At 43.1% G+C, this 16,020-nt stretch overlaps 1 protein-coding gene across 4 annotated transcripts in view; it reads right to left on the bottom strand.

The window, feature by feature from the left end:
* fpgs (folylpolyglutamate synthase) overlaps nucleotides 1-16,020 on the bottom strand; it is a 43,688-nt gene that overhangs the window by 10,778 nt on the left and 16,890 nt on the right. For all 4 annotated transcript variants that reach the window (XM_048559310.2, XM_048559309.2, XM_059638310.1 and 1 more), the window contains 8 exons: nucleotides 15,915-15,976; nucleotides 15,547-15,649; nucleotides 14,739-14,816; nucleotides 11,981-12,128; nucleotides 9,258-9,359; nucleotides 5,094-5,191; nucleotides 1,599-1,651; nucleotides 169-244 (listed from right to left, as the gene is read on the bottom strand). In XM_048559310.2, the coding sequence (XP_048415267.2) occupies nucleotides 169-244; nucleotides 1,599-1,651; nucleotides 5,094-5,191; nucleotides 9,258-9,359; nucleotides 11,981-12,128; nucleotides 14,739-14,816; nucleotides 15,547-15,649; nucleotides 15,915-15,976 (720 nt within the window). The remainder of the gene's footprint in view (nucleotides 1-168; nucleotides 245-1,598; nucleotides 1,652-5,093; nucleotides 5,192-9,257; nucleotides 9,360-11,980; nucleotides 12,129-14,738; nucleotides 14,817-15,546; nucleotides 15,650-15,914; nucleotides 15,977-16,020) is intronic.

The raw sequence follows: 16,020 nt of genomic DNA on the forward strand, positions 1-16,020 counted from the left end.
TTACTTGCATATACTCAACCGGCTAACTTGGTTAGCTATGACTCCCATACCCAAAATCGTACAAAGTGAACAAGTGTCTTCATTATAACACTACAGTCCTTCATTACATTAAACAAGCAGATCAAGCTTCCAATTCTCTACAGATTTTATGGTGCAGCCCATTCTTACCATGAGCAGCTTAAGTAGTGCGGCAGCATCACGCTCCCCCGTTGTGTTGAACAATAGTACCTGTACCACGGGTCCTCTGCCAGAAAAGAAAGATTAGCTCGATAACTAAACCACCAAAGATATCAACTTCATGTCAGCAGTTTCTGATGCCTCACATATCTCGTCAGTATGTCGTCTCCTCTTTTTGTCTCTCCTTTTCCATATACTCTATTTCCATCAGGGCTGTGTCCCCTCTTTCAACAGATCCTGTAGCGGGCGGCTGGGGGTGTCATTGTCCCAAATTAACCACACCCTTCTTTTATTTTTGGCTTGAGAGACCCATTACCCTGTCCTATCATCTCAGTCAGATAGTTTATGTGGGGTTGAACCTTTCTAGATTGGTGTCAGCAAAAGATGTAATGGTACTCAGAAAGGAAAAACAATCAGGTTACTTAAACAATTAATACAGGCATTTACTTTAAAAGGGTTACTTTGAATTCTTCTGAAGACACTGATCCAGTTTGCTGCCTGGCATTTTGCCTAAATGTCTTTCTTGACTACAAAGGCTATGATGCTACCAAGATTAGTACTTTGAAAAAAAAAGAGCTTTAAACAGTTTTAAGTTCTGCTATTAAAATAACCACAACGGGAACAAGATTGGCTTGCAAAGGTTGACAAGTCAATCCAAATGTTGCCTGACTCTTCCCAGGAAGTGGTACTGAATCTGACCGAACAGGATGCCAGGAAGAGTCAGGTCAGTTAACAGCAAGGTTGACATAAATGACGATCTCATGTAACATGTGCCTGAAACTTGAGTTTTGTTTGTCTCACTAACATGCTGCCAGATATGCTGAATATTTCTAGCATGTTATTTCAGATTTTCAGCATCTACAGTAATGATATTTTAGCTTTACAGTGAAGTCCCAACGCAAAGATGTGGTGATTGAATGCACTCAGTTGTTAGCTAGGCAGAAGCAATATGAACAGATTACTTCAGCAAATCTGAGGAAGCCTGTAAAGAATTTGGCAAAAGCAGCAAGAAAGGCAGATCATACCTCTGGCCTTCTGAACCATAATGATTTTCTCTTACCCAATCTTATTGCTTTGAACTTGTCTAAAACTGTACCTACCTCTAGCAGGTGTCTCAGGACAGTGTTCAGAAAAAAGAATCCTGGATGATATTTCTCCCCTCACCTAACTCCATCCCCCAACTCTGCAAACTTCAGCCCCAATCCCACTCATCAAAAAGCAGAGGTTATTTTATCATCCAATTGCTGCCCAAGGTGAGATTTCATACGTCAAAGATCAGGTTGATGCCTGGTTGTACTTTCATTTACGTAAGTAGGGAGAATGGGGGAAGCTGCTACGTTGTAAATACCTTGTGGATTTAAACTGCCTCAGCACAGTGTTACAGTACAGCCTTGATCCTTAAAAACATTGCAGGCACTCACCCCACAGCTCTTGCTTCCTTCAACGAATGTTCCCGAAACCACTTGACACAGGCCTGAAAATAAAACCAGAGTCAATGCTCATGCCCAAAGAACAAAGCTCAAAGACATAGCTTCCCAAACTGTGGGTCACAACTATAGTGGTAAATCTTTTGGGCTGCAAGCTCTGAGACAGCAAGTACTGCTGTGAGCTAACAGCTGAGAGGGCCCTTTAAATTGCACATAGTGAGTCCTAATTGCCTCATCTTGTAGGTCTGAATCTTATCTGTAAAAGCCTAATGGAAAGGACTGAGCTTATTAGTTAAAAATGCTGTCAATTAAAGTGCATCCACCCCCTGCTGCTCTCACTCATCATTCTTTCAGGTCTGGGGTGTCATCAATTTCCAAGCATCAAATGGAGTCACAATGGGAAACATTTCTATAAAACAGCATATCTTCTTCTGTAACTTTATCCTTCTCCCTCCATCAATAAGTAAAATTATTCACTTGGAGGAGCAAAATACCTCAGATGCTGGAATCTTATGGTTATTTTAAAAACAGCATTTTGCTCACGTGCCTACTTATCTGTCCTCTGCATGCAGCAATGCTCCAGAGAATCAAAGCACAAACTAATAGAAAAACATTCATCTTCAGTCTATTCACTTCACAACCTTCTGGACACGATATCAAGTTCAATGCCTTCAGCTTATGTACACACTCCCATTTCTTTACTTTCTTTTAGCTTTACACATTACATTCTCTGTCACCATGTGCTCTCTCCTTTCCCACCATCTCCAGTGGGACTCCGTTCTTTCCTGGCAGTTAAACTTACTATTGTTCTGCTATTCTCACATTCTGATCATTTAATCTGCACCCTTTACCACGCCCCCACAGCACTACACGCCACATAACTACATGAATGCTCCCCCCTCCACGCTTCTCGTCAGTTCTGACGAAGAGGCATCTAGATATGAAATGTTAGCTTGCTCTCTCTCCACGGTTGCTGCCTGACCCACTGTGACTGCTAGCATCTTTTTTCATTATTAACCTATCTTTGGAAGCTACAGATCTCAAATACACTCACTTGGTGTTCCATTGTTCTTCAGCAGGTTGTCACCTACAGAATCTGTATCTTATTTCCTACAATTTCAATCAGGTTTCTGGCACTGAGCAAATGGCCTTAACCAAATATACCAACATTCTCTGGACCGTGATTGGATCATGCTCCTACAACAGCTTTCCCTCCTCTATGATCCAACTCAATGGACTTGCCTTTGCTTAGATTTACCTTTTGTAACCAGACCATCTAAGGCAATGACCTGTCCACTAGAAACATTATCTCCAAGTCTCAACATTTATCTACAGCCTCTTTTTTTACCTTCAGCAACACCGCAGTGTCCACATGCTGACTGCAACACACAGCTGCACCTCACTACCATCTCACATGCCATGTGTACTCCAAACTCAACTTGCAGCATTTCTAGCAATTCCTTGCACTATGTCAATGAACTGTTTCAAAGCTCAGCATCCAACTTACCTAAGCTCCTTTACAGATTCTGTATCATCGCCATCAGAATGATCATATTTGGACAAGCTCAACAAGACTGAAGTTACCTCCTAGAGAATATCCTGGCATTTTAAGTTGGAATAACCTTGGCCTAAATGTACCATTGCTTTTCATCTATTCCAGAAATACACACCATTGCAAACAAGATGCTTAAGTGTGGGGAAAATGCAGATATGGATCATACAGTGCTGCATGCCACAGCTCTTCCAAGACTTTTAAAAATCCTGATAAAATGTGAGGCTGGATGAACACAGCAGGCCAAGCAGCATCTCAGGAGCACAAAAGCTGACGTTTCGGGCCTAGACCCTTCATCAGAGAGGGGGATGGGGGGAGGGAACTGGAATAAATAGGGAGAGAGGGGGAGGCGGACCGAAGATGGAGAGCAAAGAAGATAGGTGGAGAGGGTGTAGGTGGGGAGGTAGGGAGGGGATAGGTCAGTCCAGGGAAGACGGACAGGTCAAGGAGGTGGGATGAGGTTAGTAGGTAGCTGGGGGTGCGGCTGGGGGTGGGAGGAAGGGATGGGTGAGAGGAAGAACCGGTTAGGGAGGCAGAGACAGGTTGGACTGGTTTTGGGATGCAGTGGGTGGGGGGGAAGAGCTGGGCTGGTTGTGTGGTGCAGTGGGGGGAGGGGATGAACTGGGCTGGTTTAGGGATGCAGTGGGGGAAGGGGAGATTTTGAAACTGGTGAAGTCCACATTGATACCATATGGCTGCAGGGTTCCCAGGCGGAATATGAGTTGCTGTTCCTGCAACCTTCGGGTGGCATCATTGTGGCAGTGCAGGAGGCCCATGATGGACATGTCATCAAGAGAATGGGAGGGGGAGTGGAAATGGTTTGCGACTGGGAGGTGCAGTTGTTTGTTGCGAACTGAGCGGAGGTGTTCTGCAAAGCGGTCCCCAAGCCTCCGCTTGGTTTCCCCAATGTAGAGAAAGCCGCACCGGGTACAGTGGATGCAGTATACCACATTGGCAGATGTGCAGGTGAACCTCTGCTTAATGTGGAATGTCATCTTGGGGCCTGGGATGGGGGTGAGGGAGGAGGTGTGGGGACAAGTGTAGCATTTCCTGCGGTTGCAGGGGAAGGTCCACTGTACCCGGTGCGGCTTTCTCTACATTGGGGAAACCAAGCGGAGGCTTGGGGACCGCTTTGCAGAACACCTCCGCTCAGTTCGCAACAAACAACTGCACCTCCCAGTCGCAAACCATTTCCACTCCCCCTCCCATTCTCTTGATGACATGTCCATCATGGGCCTCCTGCACTGCCACAATGATGCCACCCGAAGGTTGCAGGAACAGCAACTCATATTCCGCCTGGGAACCCTGCAGCCATATGGTATCAATGTGGACTTCACCAGTTTCAAAATCTCCCCTTCCCCCACTGCATCCCTAAACCAGCCCAGTTCATCCCCTCCCCCCACTGCACCACACAACCAGCCCAGCTCTTCCCCCCCACCCACTGCATCCCAAAACCAGTCCAACCTGTCTCTGCCTCCCTAACCGGTTCTTCCTCTCACCCATCCCTTCCTCCCACCCCAAGCCGCACCCCCAGCTACCTACTAACCTCATCCCACCTCCTTGACCTGTCCGTCTTCCCTGGACTGACCTATCCCCTCCCTACCTCCCCACCTACACCCTCTCCACCTATCTTCTTTGCTCTCCATCTTCGGTCCGCCTCCCCCTCTCTCCCTATTTATTCCAGTTCCCTCCCCCCATCCCCCTCTCTGATGAAGGGTCTAGGCCCGAAACGTCAGCTTTTGTGCTCCTGAGATGCTGCTTGGCCTGCTGTGTTCATCCAGCCTCACATTTTATCATCTTGGAATCTCCAGCATCTGCAGTTCCCATTATCTCTTTTAAAAATCCTATTGAGATTCCAATCTTTGGTTCAGCTTCCCTAAACGGAGCACCAATAACACTAATAAAGAGAGACGAGATCCCAGGTAATGCCAACACACCTTTATACTACCAATAGTGTGAGCACCATCAATGTAATACGTCACTGGTCCTCGCTTCAGGATCTGCGATCGGCCTAGCCATTTTGTATCACGCAATCCTACAGGAAGAGGATTGAAGACAAATTAATTCTTCACTTTAAAATCCATGGTCAATATTCAAAATAAACATAGGCTACAACAGAAATACTCACAAACTCAAAATAACTTCAGGGAAAGGTGACCAGCTAATTACTCCATTCTGCCTGAAGGACTCATCTAGGTACAGGTCATAATACAGTCATAGAGATATGCAACGCAGAGACAGACACTTGTCTAACTCGTCCACGCCGACCAGCTATCCTAAATAAACCTAGTCCCATTTGCCAGTATTTGGCCCATACCCTCTTCAACCCTTCCTATAGATAGAGTGGATAATCAGATACATTTTCCAAGGGGGCACAGTTTTAAAGTGAGTGGAGGTAGATTCTTTACTCAGAGTGGTTGGGACGTGGAATGCATTGCCAGAGAGGGTAGTGGAGTCGGCCTCATTAGGGGCATTTAAGCAACAATCAGACAGGCATTTGGATGATAGCATAAGGTAGGGGTGGAGATTAAATAGACCTTAGGATTAGCGTAAAAGTTCAGCACAACAGAGGGCCAAAGGGCCTGTGTTGTGCTGTACTGTTCTACGTTTTATTCATATGCCCATCCAGATGCTTTTAAATGTTGTAATTGTACCAGCCTCCACCACTTCCTCTAGCAGCTCATTCCATACATGCACCACTCCTTAGGTCCCTTCTAAATCTTTCTTCTCTCACTGTAAACCGATACCCTCTAGTATTGGACTCCCCCACCCATGAAAAAAGATCTTGGCTATTCACCATATCCGTGCCCTTCATGATTTTATAAACCCCAGTAAGGTAATCTCTCAGCTTCCAACGGTCCAGGGAAAACAGAGCCAGCCAATTCAGCCTCTCTCTATAGCTCAAACCCTCCAACCCCGACAACATCCTTTTAAATTTTTCTGAATTCTTTCAAGTTTCACAACATTCTTCCTACAGCAGGCAAGCCAGAATTGCATGCAGTATTCTAAGGTGGCCTGAACAATGCCCTGTACAGCTGAAACATGATCTCCCAACTCCTATACTCAATGCATTGACCAATAACAGCAAGCTTACCATGCATCATCTTCAGTATCCTATTTACCTGCAACTCCAATTTCAAGGAAGTGTGAACTTTCACTCCAAGGTCTTTGTTCTACCACATTCCCCAGGACCTTACTATTAAGTGTATAAATCCTGTCCTGACTTGCTTTTTCGAAATGCAGCACTTCACATTTATCTAAATTAAACTCCATCTGCCACTCCTCAGCCCACTGGCCCATCTGATCTAGGTCCCATTTATCTCAACATACACTTTCTTTGCTGTCCACTACACCTCCAATTTTGATGTTATCTGTAAACCTACTAACCTCCTATGTTCACATCCAAATCATTTATATAAAGCACTGAACCTTGTAGCACACCGCCGGTCACAGGCCTCCAGTCTGAAAAGCAAACTTCCACACTACTCTTAGTCTTCTACCTTCGAGCTAGTTCTGTATCCAAATGGCTAGTTCTCCTTGTATTCCATGTGATTTAGTTTTGCTAACCAGTTTACTATGAGGAACGTTGTCGAATTGCCCTACTGAAGGCCATATAGATCATGTCCAATACCCTGCACTCATCAATCTTCTTCGGTACTTCTTCAAAAAAACTCAATTTAGTTTGTGAGACACAATTTCCCATGCACAATGCCATGTTGACTATCCCTAATCAGTCCTTGCCTTTCCAAATACATGTAAATCCTGTCCCTCAGGACTCCCTCCAACAACTTGCCTACCACCAATGTCAGACTTGCTGGTTTACTGTTCGCTGGCTTTTCCTTACCACCTTTCATAAATAGTGGCACCACATTAGCCAACCTCCAGTTTTCCGGCACCTCATCTGTGGCTATCGATGACACAAATATCTCAGTAACATCTCATCCTGAGACAGAAAAGTAATTCAATATAATCCCCTTTTGGAATTAATATAGCAGGAACAGCAGTATGCAGATAGTTGTTGATTGTGCACATGAAAACCAAATGTCCAGCGTTTAATTATTGTATCGACTGCTGGACAGAAGCAAAAAAAATAAGCAGATCAGTATTTTAGTGCTTCCTAATTCTCTCACCAGTGGTTTATTTGATAACTATGCAATCCAATACATAAGTCAATGCAAGAGGTCTGAAATTTGATTCTGTCATGGTGAGCTGATCTCTGCGCATTGGTGGCCACAGGAGAGTTGCAAATGACTTGAGTTGCCCTGATGTTTCAGCACAACAGGAAATTTGAGACATGGAGACAATAAGCCACAGCTTTGACTCTTGTAATTCTTGCAGCTGAAATATTATAATTGGTACCAGGACCAGGGTTCCACCAAGTCCTTGTGGAATATATGTAGTTTTGCTATGATGAGAGTTTTGGCTGATACATTTTCAGAACTTTGCTAATGCATCTAGAGTGAAACATCTTTTTTAAAAAAAAGGTGACTATGGCTATCACTGGCTAGGCCAGCATTTAATTCCCCATTCCTAGTTGTCTTGAGAAGATCTTGAACTGTTGCAATCAACACACAGTTAACCCACAAAGCTGTTTAGATTTTAATCAATGCACTGTGATGGAATAGAAATGTTCTAATTCAGCAGTGTGTGTAGATTTCAGGAGAAACTTCAGGTGGTGGTGCACCTTAATGAATAATCTTTAAAAAGCTGCTATTGCACCCTGATCCAGGAGTTGAAGGAGCGGGTTTGGAATTGATTAAATTGGGTTATAAGCCAACACAAGTTCATATTTTAGAAATAGCATTCCCCAATTCATCAGTCACGTTATAGCCAATTCACGTTGCTGGAACACATTATAGCAGAATGCCCTCTCCTGAACTGTCAATCCAAAAGGACACAATTCCAGCAATGGCAACTGTGACATTATACACTATCACAGCACAGAAGGAAAAGAATAATGAAGCTTGTGTCTCAGTGTACCTAAACTACTTCATTAATTTATTTCAAGGAACTAATTTCACAAGGTCTGGCCTACGCATGATGCTGTGTGGTTGACTCTTACAGCCTTCTGAAAAAGTCTTGGAAGTACAAGAATTAAATAAATAGTCACTTCAAATAAGCAACATCACCTATGATCAACAAATACACCTATAATGCTCCAAGTCTTGGAAAGTAATAAATCTCTCTCAACATTGAGGTGAAAGCTCCCTTACTGCAAGATAGTGATCTTTAATGAAAACTGCCCACACATGGCTCTATTAACACACTGACTAAACTGAGCTCCACCCACGTGCTCAGCTCAAAAGGTTAAAGTGGATTTCCAGGTCACATATCCCAGCAATAGTGAGTTTTGAGAAGATTTGTAGCCCAGGTTGAGGTTCTGGATGCGAGTTTGCTCGCTGAGCTGGAAGGTTAGTTTTCAGACGTTTCGTCACCATTCTAGGTAACATCAGCAGTGAGCCTCCGACGAAGCGCTGGTGTTATGTCCCGCTTTCTATTTATCTGTTTACGTTTTTACCTAAACAGATAAATAGAAAGCGGGACATAAAACCAGCGCTTCGTCGGAGGCTCACTGATGTTACCTAGAATGGTGACGAAACGTCTGAAAACTAACCTTCCAGCTCAGCGAGCAAATTCACATCCAGAAGTGCAATAGTGGGTGTTTTTACCTCTGGTGGGCTGTGTACTCATGCAAAAGTAAAGAATAAATAAAAACATTTATTCATTTTAAAATTAGAGCTTGGACCTGGAAGAGTCAAGCACGTCACCCAATTCTCAAAATCTGTTCCCTCAAGAGGCTGTGGATACTCAGATTTTAAAAAATACTCAAATTGAGAATAAGACTATTTGTTCAAAAAGGATATTATGGGGTAGGTAGAGCTAAGAAACAAAATCAGTCAAGAATGGTGCAGCAGGCTTGATAGCTGAAACGACTGTAATGCTTGCTCCCGTTCCATCAATCCTATAAATCCACTGACATTCCCTATAACAAGAGAAAGTTCGCTACCAGGATTCACTCATGCCCAGCAGCTGAGAATGAAATCAGAAAGTCCTTGAGAGCAAGGAATTGTGGGGTTTTACATGAGGAAGTGGGTTGTTACCATTTATCATGGGGGTAGTCAGGCAGAATCTTGAGCTGATGGGTGGTCGCTGCATCTCATATCTTTCAGCAAAGTCCAGAGGTTGTTGGAGTGGAGGAAAATCTGCAAGAATAAAAACCAATAGAAACACATTTAAGATCAGGGCAAATACTACAAATTCTTCTCTCACAATTATGAAAGGGACCTCTAAAAACATATCATTTGAAAATCTAGCCACAGGAAATCAAATTAAAAATCTGTAAAGCCATCACACACAGCTTTCTGTCATGGTGGCCACATTTGTGGAGGTGGCAGTTGAACCTTCACTGAGGCTACTCTGATTCAGTCACCAGAAGGTATCTGACGACGGATTCACACCAATTTGTCTCCAGCTGTAATACACCACTACTATTTTCAATCGAACCTCAATCTGGTGCCAGTTTCAGATTAAGTAAACAACACAAAAATAATAATTATATGCATTTAATTGTACAATACTTATACAGAAAAAGCATATGTTGTGTTACAGAGTCTGTGGAATCTTTAACACATGAGAAGGGTCCATAGAAGCAGAATAGTTGAGGCCAGGTCAATCGACAGTGAGGAGACAAATAATCACCATGCAGCTGGAAATTGAAGTCTTAAAATAATGTCTCCTCATTGATGCCAGACAAGATTATTCAGGCACAGTTAAGTAATATACTGGTTGTTATGGGGCAGTAAAACATATACCTGTACACATATACCTGTACCTAACAAATACTTTTCCCACACTCACTGCCAAGATGGGGAGTGACATTGGGTGTTGCTGCACAAATATTTCCAGTAAAGGCAAACTGCTCTTCTCCTTCCTGCAAAAAAAATTAAGTTTCTCTCAGGCACTGGAGTCATGCTGAGGTACCGTACCACAGCTGGAGACTCCTGTCTTATAGCACTAACACCCCTCCAACACTGTCCTAGTCTGTGACACAAACATGTCAGGAGTTTTCTTCCAAAATGCTAACTTTAATTAAGCTTAGGGAGCTCAGTTCATTATCACCAATTGCAAACTATATGATTCCAAGATACAGAAAGAAATCTACCCATGTTTAATCATTTCCAACATGAAGGGAAGCTTCGGTATTTTACCAAGCAGTGCCAGTTTCAGCGACAGCTAGCAATTCCCTCTTCACCACTGTTTAAAGAAAGACATTCCACAAGACAAAAGTAAACATAAGAATGTTAATCATAAACTCCTGTAACAGAGGCTGGTTGACACATTCTATTACAACACTTGGCCACTAACCTCTAGGTTAAAATCTATCCCTAAAGTAGCACAAGGACACACTTACACAGTGCTACAAAGAATCAGCTGCGGCTCGATTGGTAGCACTCTTACCTCAGAGACAAATGGTTCCAGGTTCAAATCCCACTCCAGGACTTGACAAAATCAAGGTTTACACTCTATTGCACTGCTGGGGAACTGCTGTATGGTCAATGGAGATATTGTAGATCAGACAGACCTAGGGTTCAGGTCCATATTCTATGAAGTTTGCATCACATATAGATCGGGTGGTTAAGGCGGTGTTTAGCACGCTTGCCTTCATTGCTCAGACCTTTGAGTATAGGAGTTGAGACATTACGTTCTAGTTGTACAGGACATTGGTGAGACCTCTTCTGGGATATTCTGTGTAAAGTTCTGGCCTCCCTGTTACGAAGGATATTATTAAGCTGGAAAGGGTTCAGAAGAGACTTGCCAGGAATAGACAGTTTAAGCTATGGGGAGAGGCTGGATAGGCTGGCACGTTTTTCCACTGGACTGATAAATAGAAGTTTATGAAACCATGAGAAGTATAGATAAGGTGAATGGCAGGTGTCTTCTCCTGAGGGTAGGGTGGATTTCAAGAATACAGGACATATTTTTAAAGGTGAAAAGAGAAAGATTTTAAAAAAAGACAGGGGAACTTTTGTTCATAAATATTGGTTTGTGTGTTGAATGAACCTTCAGAGGAAGTGGTGGATGCAGGCACAGTTACAATGCTTAAAAGACATTCAGGTAAGTATGCATGAATAAGAAATGTTTGGAGGGATATAGGCCAAGTGCAGGCAGGTGGGACTAGCTTAATTTGGGATTAGGTTCAGCATGGATTGGATGGACCGAAGGGTCTGTTTCCATGCTATATGATTGTTAAATCAAGGTCCCATCTGCCTGGTCCAGAGACTATAAAAGATCCAATGGTACTATTCTGAAAAATTGGAAGCAAGTGATCCCTGGTGTCCTGGCCAATATTTATCACTTAAGCAACATCAGAAAAATCTGATTTTCTGAGTATTATCACGTTATTCTTTCTGGGAATTTGCTCTGCATCAACTGGCTGCAGAATTTCCATAAACAACAGCAATGACTATATTTAAGGGCTTAATTGGCTGTACAGCACTGACATGTCCCATTGGAAAGCAGCTTATAATCAGAAGGTATATGAATGCAAATCTTTTTTTCTTCCCCAGAGTGAGATTGGGTTTGATTTCAGCCAAACCACTTCTGCAGCTAAGCAACAGACAAGGCTCATGGGTGATTCTTAGTGGTACAAAAGGACATCATTAGACAAATCAATCTCAGTCACAGGTAGGGATTGGAGTTGCTTATTTCAGAGACCCCAGAATTAGGGCTAAAGATGCAAACACATTTAACCTAAAATATGCTCCTTGGAATCTCACTCCAAGTAGTTTTTCCAGCCCAGTCAGTCAGGATGCCATCTTCTCACCTGGGTGGTTATGATGCTGCAGCCACGTCCTACACAGCTGCAGTGCCAGAGACGCATTGGATTTCTGATGTTCTCCTGCCAACCCCAAGCTCAACCTCTCCCCCTCAGACTGGAAATCCTCCAATTCCGGACAGAGCTGCAGGAAACACTGGGGAAAGAATACAAGAGTATATTCTCCAGCCTAACTTCCATTAAAATCTCAGAAATGGAATTAGCAAGTCATTCGAATCATTCCATTAGGGCACTGTTACCCTCATTTAATCCAATGGTGTAAGAAGAAATAAATTCAGTTAAGACTCCTCCTTGTATAGCCTACAAAAAAATGACCAGAAGAGGGCAAAACTAAAATGCTTGAGCATGTAACTGATGTCAGCACCTTCCCACTGTCTCCAATTTCCTTCCCACAAACAGGACCCCTCAATGTGACTGCTGACCCTGTGAATGAAGGTGATGAAAGCTGCAACATGGAAAATAGGACCTCAAGATCACAGCATCTGAGAATGTTCCTTCTGGAGGTATGGTTGCTAAATGCAGGTAATAACTGAAGTACACTAACCAGGATTAGCAATAAGGCTGCTATGACTGACTTCAGCACCTTGGATTAGGGAGGAGGGTGACAGAACTCCAATTCTTCCTGGATTCCAAGGCTGCTACCAGATAACGTGGTATCAGAGCACCAAGCAAGCGTGGAATCAGAGCAGGTACTGTTTTCACTGTGGGGGAGCAGTCTGCTCAGGTTTGCTGCCTGTGTTCATTAACACAGTTTAAAAATAAGGGGTAGGCCATTTAGAACAGAGATGAGGAAAAACTTCTTCACCCAGAGTGGTGGATATATGGAATGCTCCGCCCCAGAAGGCACTGGTGGCCAAGTCTCTGCATACTTTCAAAAAAAGTGATGGACAGAGCTCTTAAAGATAGTGGAATCAAGGGTTATGGGGATATGGCAGGAACAGGATACTGATTGTGGATGATCAGCCATGATCATAATGGTGGTGGTGCTGCCTACAAGGGCCAAATGGCCTACTCCTGCACCTATTATCTATTGTCTATTGTCCATTAAGAAACTGAACTATGAGTGTATGGAGCACTGTCAGTCTCTAAGAAAGATTTATCCAAATGGTGAAAGAGTTTATTAACTGGCAGCAGTGTAAGTTTGAAATGCAGCCCAAGGGACATGTATCATCACTAAAGGTAGATTTCAATGGGATATTTCATCAGATTAGGGATAGTCAACATGGCTTTGTGAGTGCGAAATCGTGTTTCATTAACTTGATTTGATTTTTTTTTAAGAAATGACAAGGGCGACCAACAAAGGTAGAGCGGTGGACATTATTTTCATGGGCTTCACAAGGTGAACTACAATGTTCCGCACGGTAGACTGATTAGCAAGATTAGATGACATGGAACCCAGGGAGAGCTAGCCATTTGGATACAAAATTACTTGGCAGGTAAGAAGCAGAAGATGATGGTGGAAGGTTGTATTTTTTAGACTGGAGGCCTGTGACCAGCAGTATGCCACAAGGATCAATGCTAGATCCACTGCTTTTTGTCACTTATAAAATGATTACATATAAATGATTTGGATGTGAATATAGGAGGAATGGCTAGTAAGTTTGCAAATGACACCAAAACTGTGGTGGAGCAGACAGTAAAGAAGGTTATCTCAGAGTACAAAGGGACGTTGATCAAATGGGTGATGGGTCAAGGAGTGGCAGATAGAGTTTAATTTAGATAAATGTGAGGAGTCATTTTGGTAAGGTAAATCAGGGTAGGACTTATATGCTGTGATAATGGGAACGGCAGATGCTGGAGAATCCAAGATAAGAAAGTATGGAGCTGGATGAACACAGCAGGCCAAGCAGCATCTCAGGAGCACAAAAGCTGATGTTTCGGGCCTCGTGGATGAAGGGTTGAGGCCCGAAACGTCAGCTTTTGTGCTCCCGAGATGCTGCTTGGCCTGCTGTGTTCATCCAGCTCCACACTGTTATCTAGGACTTATATGCTTAATGGCAAGGTCCTGGGGAAAGTTGCCAGACAAAGAAACCTTGTGGTGCAGGCTCATAGTTTCTTGAAGGTAAAGTCACAAGTAGACAGGGTATTGAAGGTGGTGTTTGGTATACTTGCGCATTGATATGTTATGACATTGGTTCGGCCATTTTTGGAACATTGCATTCAGTTTAGGTCTCCCTGCTATCAGAAAGATGTTGTGAAACTTGAAAAGCTGCAGAAAAGATTTACAAGGATGCTGCCATTTTGGAGGCTTTGAGTAATGTAGAGTGGCTGAACGGGCTGGGTCTATTTTCACTGCGGCGATGTAGGTTGAGGAGTGACCTTATAGAAGTTTACAAATTCATGAGGGGCATGGAGAGGGTGATGAGCCATGATAATTTTTGGCAGGGGAGAGGAATCCAAAACTAGAGGGCATAGATTTAAGGTGAGAGGATATAAATATAAATATATTAAGATATAAATAGGACCTAAGAGGCAACCTTTTCACGCAGTGTTGGGCGTGTATGGAATAAGCTGCCAGAGGAAGTGAGAGAGGCTGGTACACTTACAACATTTTAAAGGCATCTCAATGGGTACATGCATAGGAGAGTTTTAGAAAGATATGGGCCAAATGCTGGCACATGGGACTAGATTTAGGACATCTGGTTGGCTTGGATGAATTAGGACCGAAGGGTCTGTTTCTGTGCTGTACATCTCCATGACTTGACAACTGGTTCCCACTCACCCACCACGCATGAGGACCACTCACCCCAATTTCCTTCGCTCTTTCAACAAGGACAGACATTGGACCACTGGGTTGCGAAACTGTGAACGCTGCGACACCTGGCTGGAAAACAATGAAAAGACATCCGTTTACAAACGAGTCAAAAGCTGTGATTACAGAACGAGATTGGAGCATGAAGAGATATAGGAGAAACTGAAATGAGCAAACATGAGTTTATCTCAGAGAACACCGCAAAATGCTTCATGTCTGACATGTTTTAGTTTAGAACCGACAAAGACAAAGCTTTTCAGTTTGCACTCATCAGGACAGAATCTTAAAAGAAAACAACAATTTACACTACATATGAACAGAGTGCTGACTGGTTGACAAGTGACCTCAGATTTGTTGAGATGTTGCCAAGGAGAATGGATCAGGGAACAGTTAATCGCCAAGTTTTTGTTTAATTTCAAACCAGACAAGTAAAGTCTGATTGGTCAGGGCAATGTCGTGGAGGATGTATGACACAGGGCTGTCCCAAACTCTTTTGTTCAGTTGTCAAAAAGCATAATGAATGGATATGTTCTGTTTGAAAAGGGTTTTATTTTTAAAGTGCAAACAAATAGAAACTGAAAATGTTAAGCCTTCTGTAACCAAAATGCACATTAGTGAAAAAGGAGAAGATTTTAAGTACATTGCTCAACATGCAGGATAATTTTGCACACAATAATACAATGCTGTTAAGCACCCATACAGGCCACTACGAGAGTGGATTCTTTCACAGGCGGGACTGCAGGAGAGTGGACCAGGCAATTGCAAGCCTCTTGTGTCAGATTAAGGAACAGTCTCCACTTACCTTGAAAATTCCCCCTTTCTGCCACGCAATTTTCTCCATGGTGTCTCCTAGGATACTGACATGATCAATCCCCAGTGTTGATATCCCACACACAACAGGGTGCCTAAACATTTCAAGGAAACAAGTGATCAGAATGCCACTCCTTTAGGGTTAGTGAGTCAATCTAAATAAAGAACATACACTTCTTGACTTACTGAAACTAAGTAAACATGGCTCTGCAGCCAAAATGGAGATGGAGGAGGAGGAGGAGGAAGAGAGAGCAAGAAGACTGAGGTGAACAGAGAGGAAAGGTAAGAGAGAAAGAGACACACAAGAGGGAGAGGGAAAAAGAAAAATACATCATCTTCGATCAAATTAAGATCTATTACCTAATTATGTTGGTACAATCATAGGCACCTCCAATTCCAACCTCTACTACTGCCAGGTCAACCTAAGGGAAAATAGAAATGAAGCTCAGGATATTTTATTTTGCAG

The sequence above is a fragment of the Stegostoma tigrinum genome, chromosome 29 (assembly GCF_030684315.1).
Source record: "Stegostoma tigrinum isolate sSteTig4 chromosome 29, sSteTig4.hap1, whole genome shotgun sequence".
Taxonomy (NCBI): domain Eukaryota; kingdom Metazoa; phylum Chordata; class Chondrichthyes; order Orectolobiformes; family Stegostomatidae; genus Stegostoma; species Stegostoma tigrinum.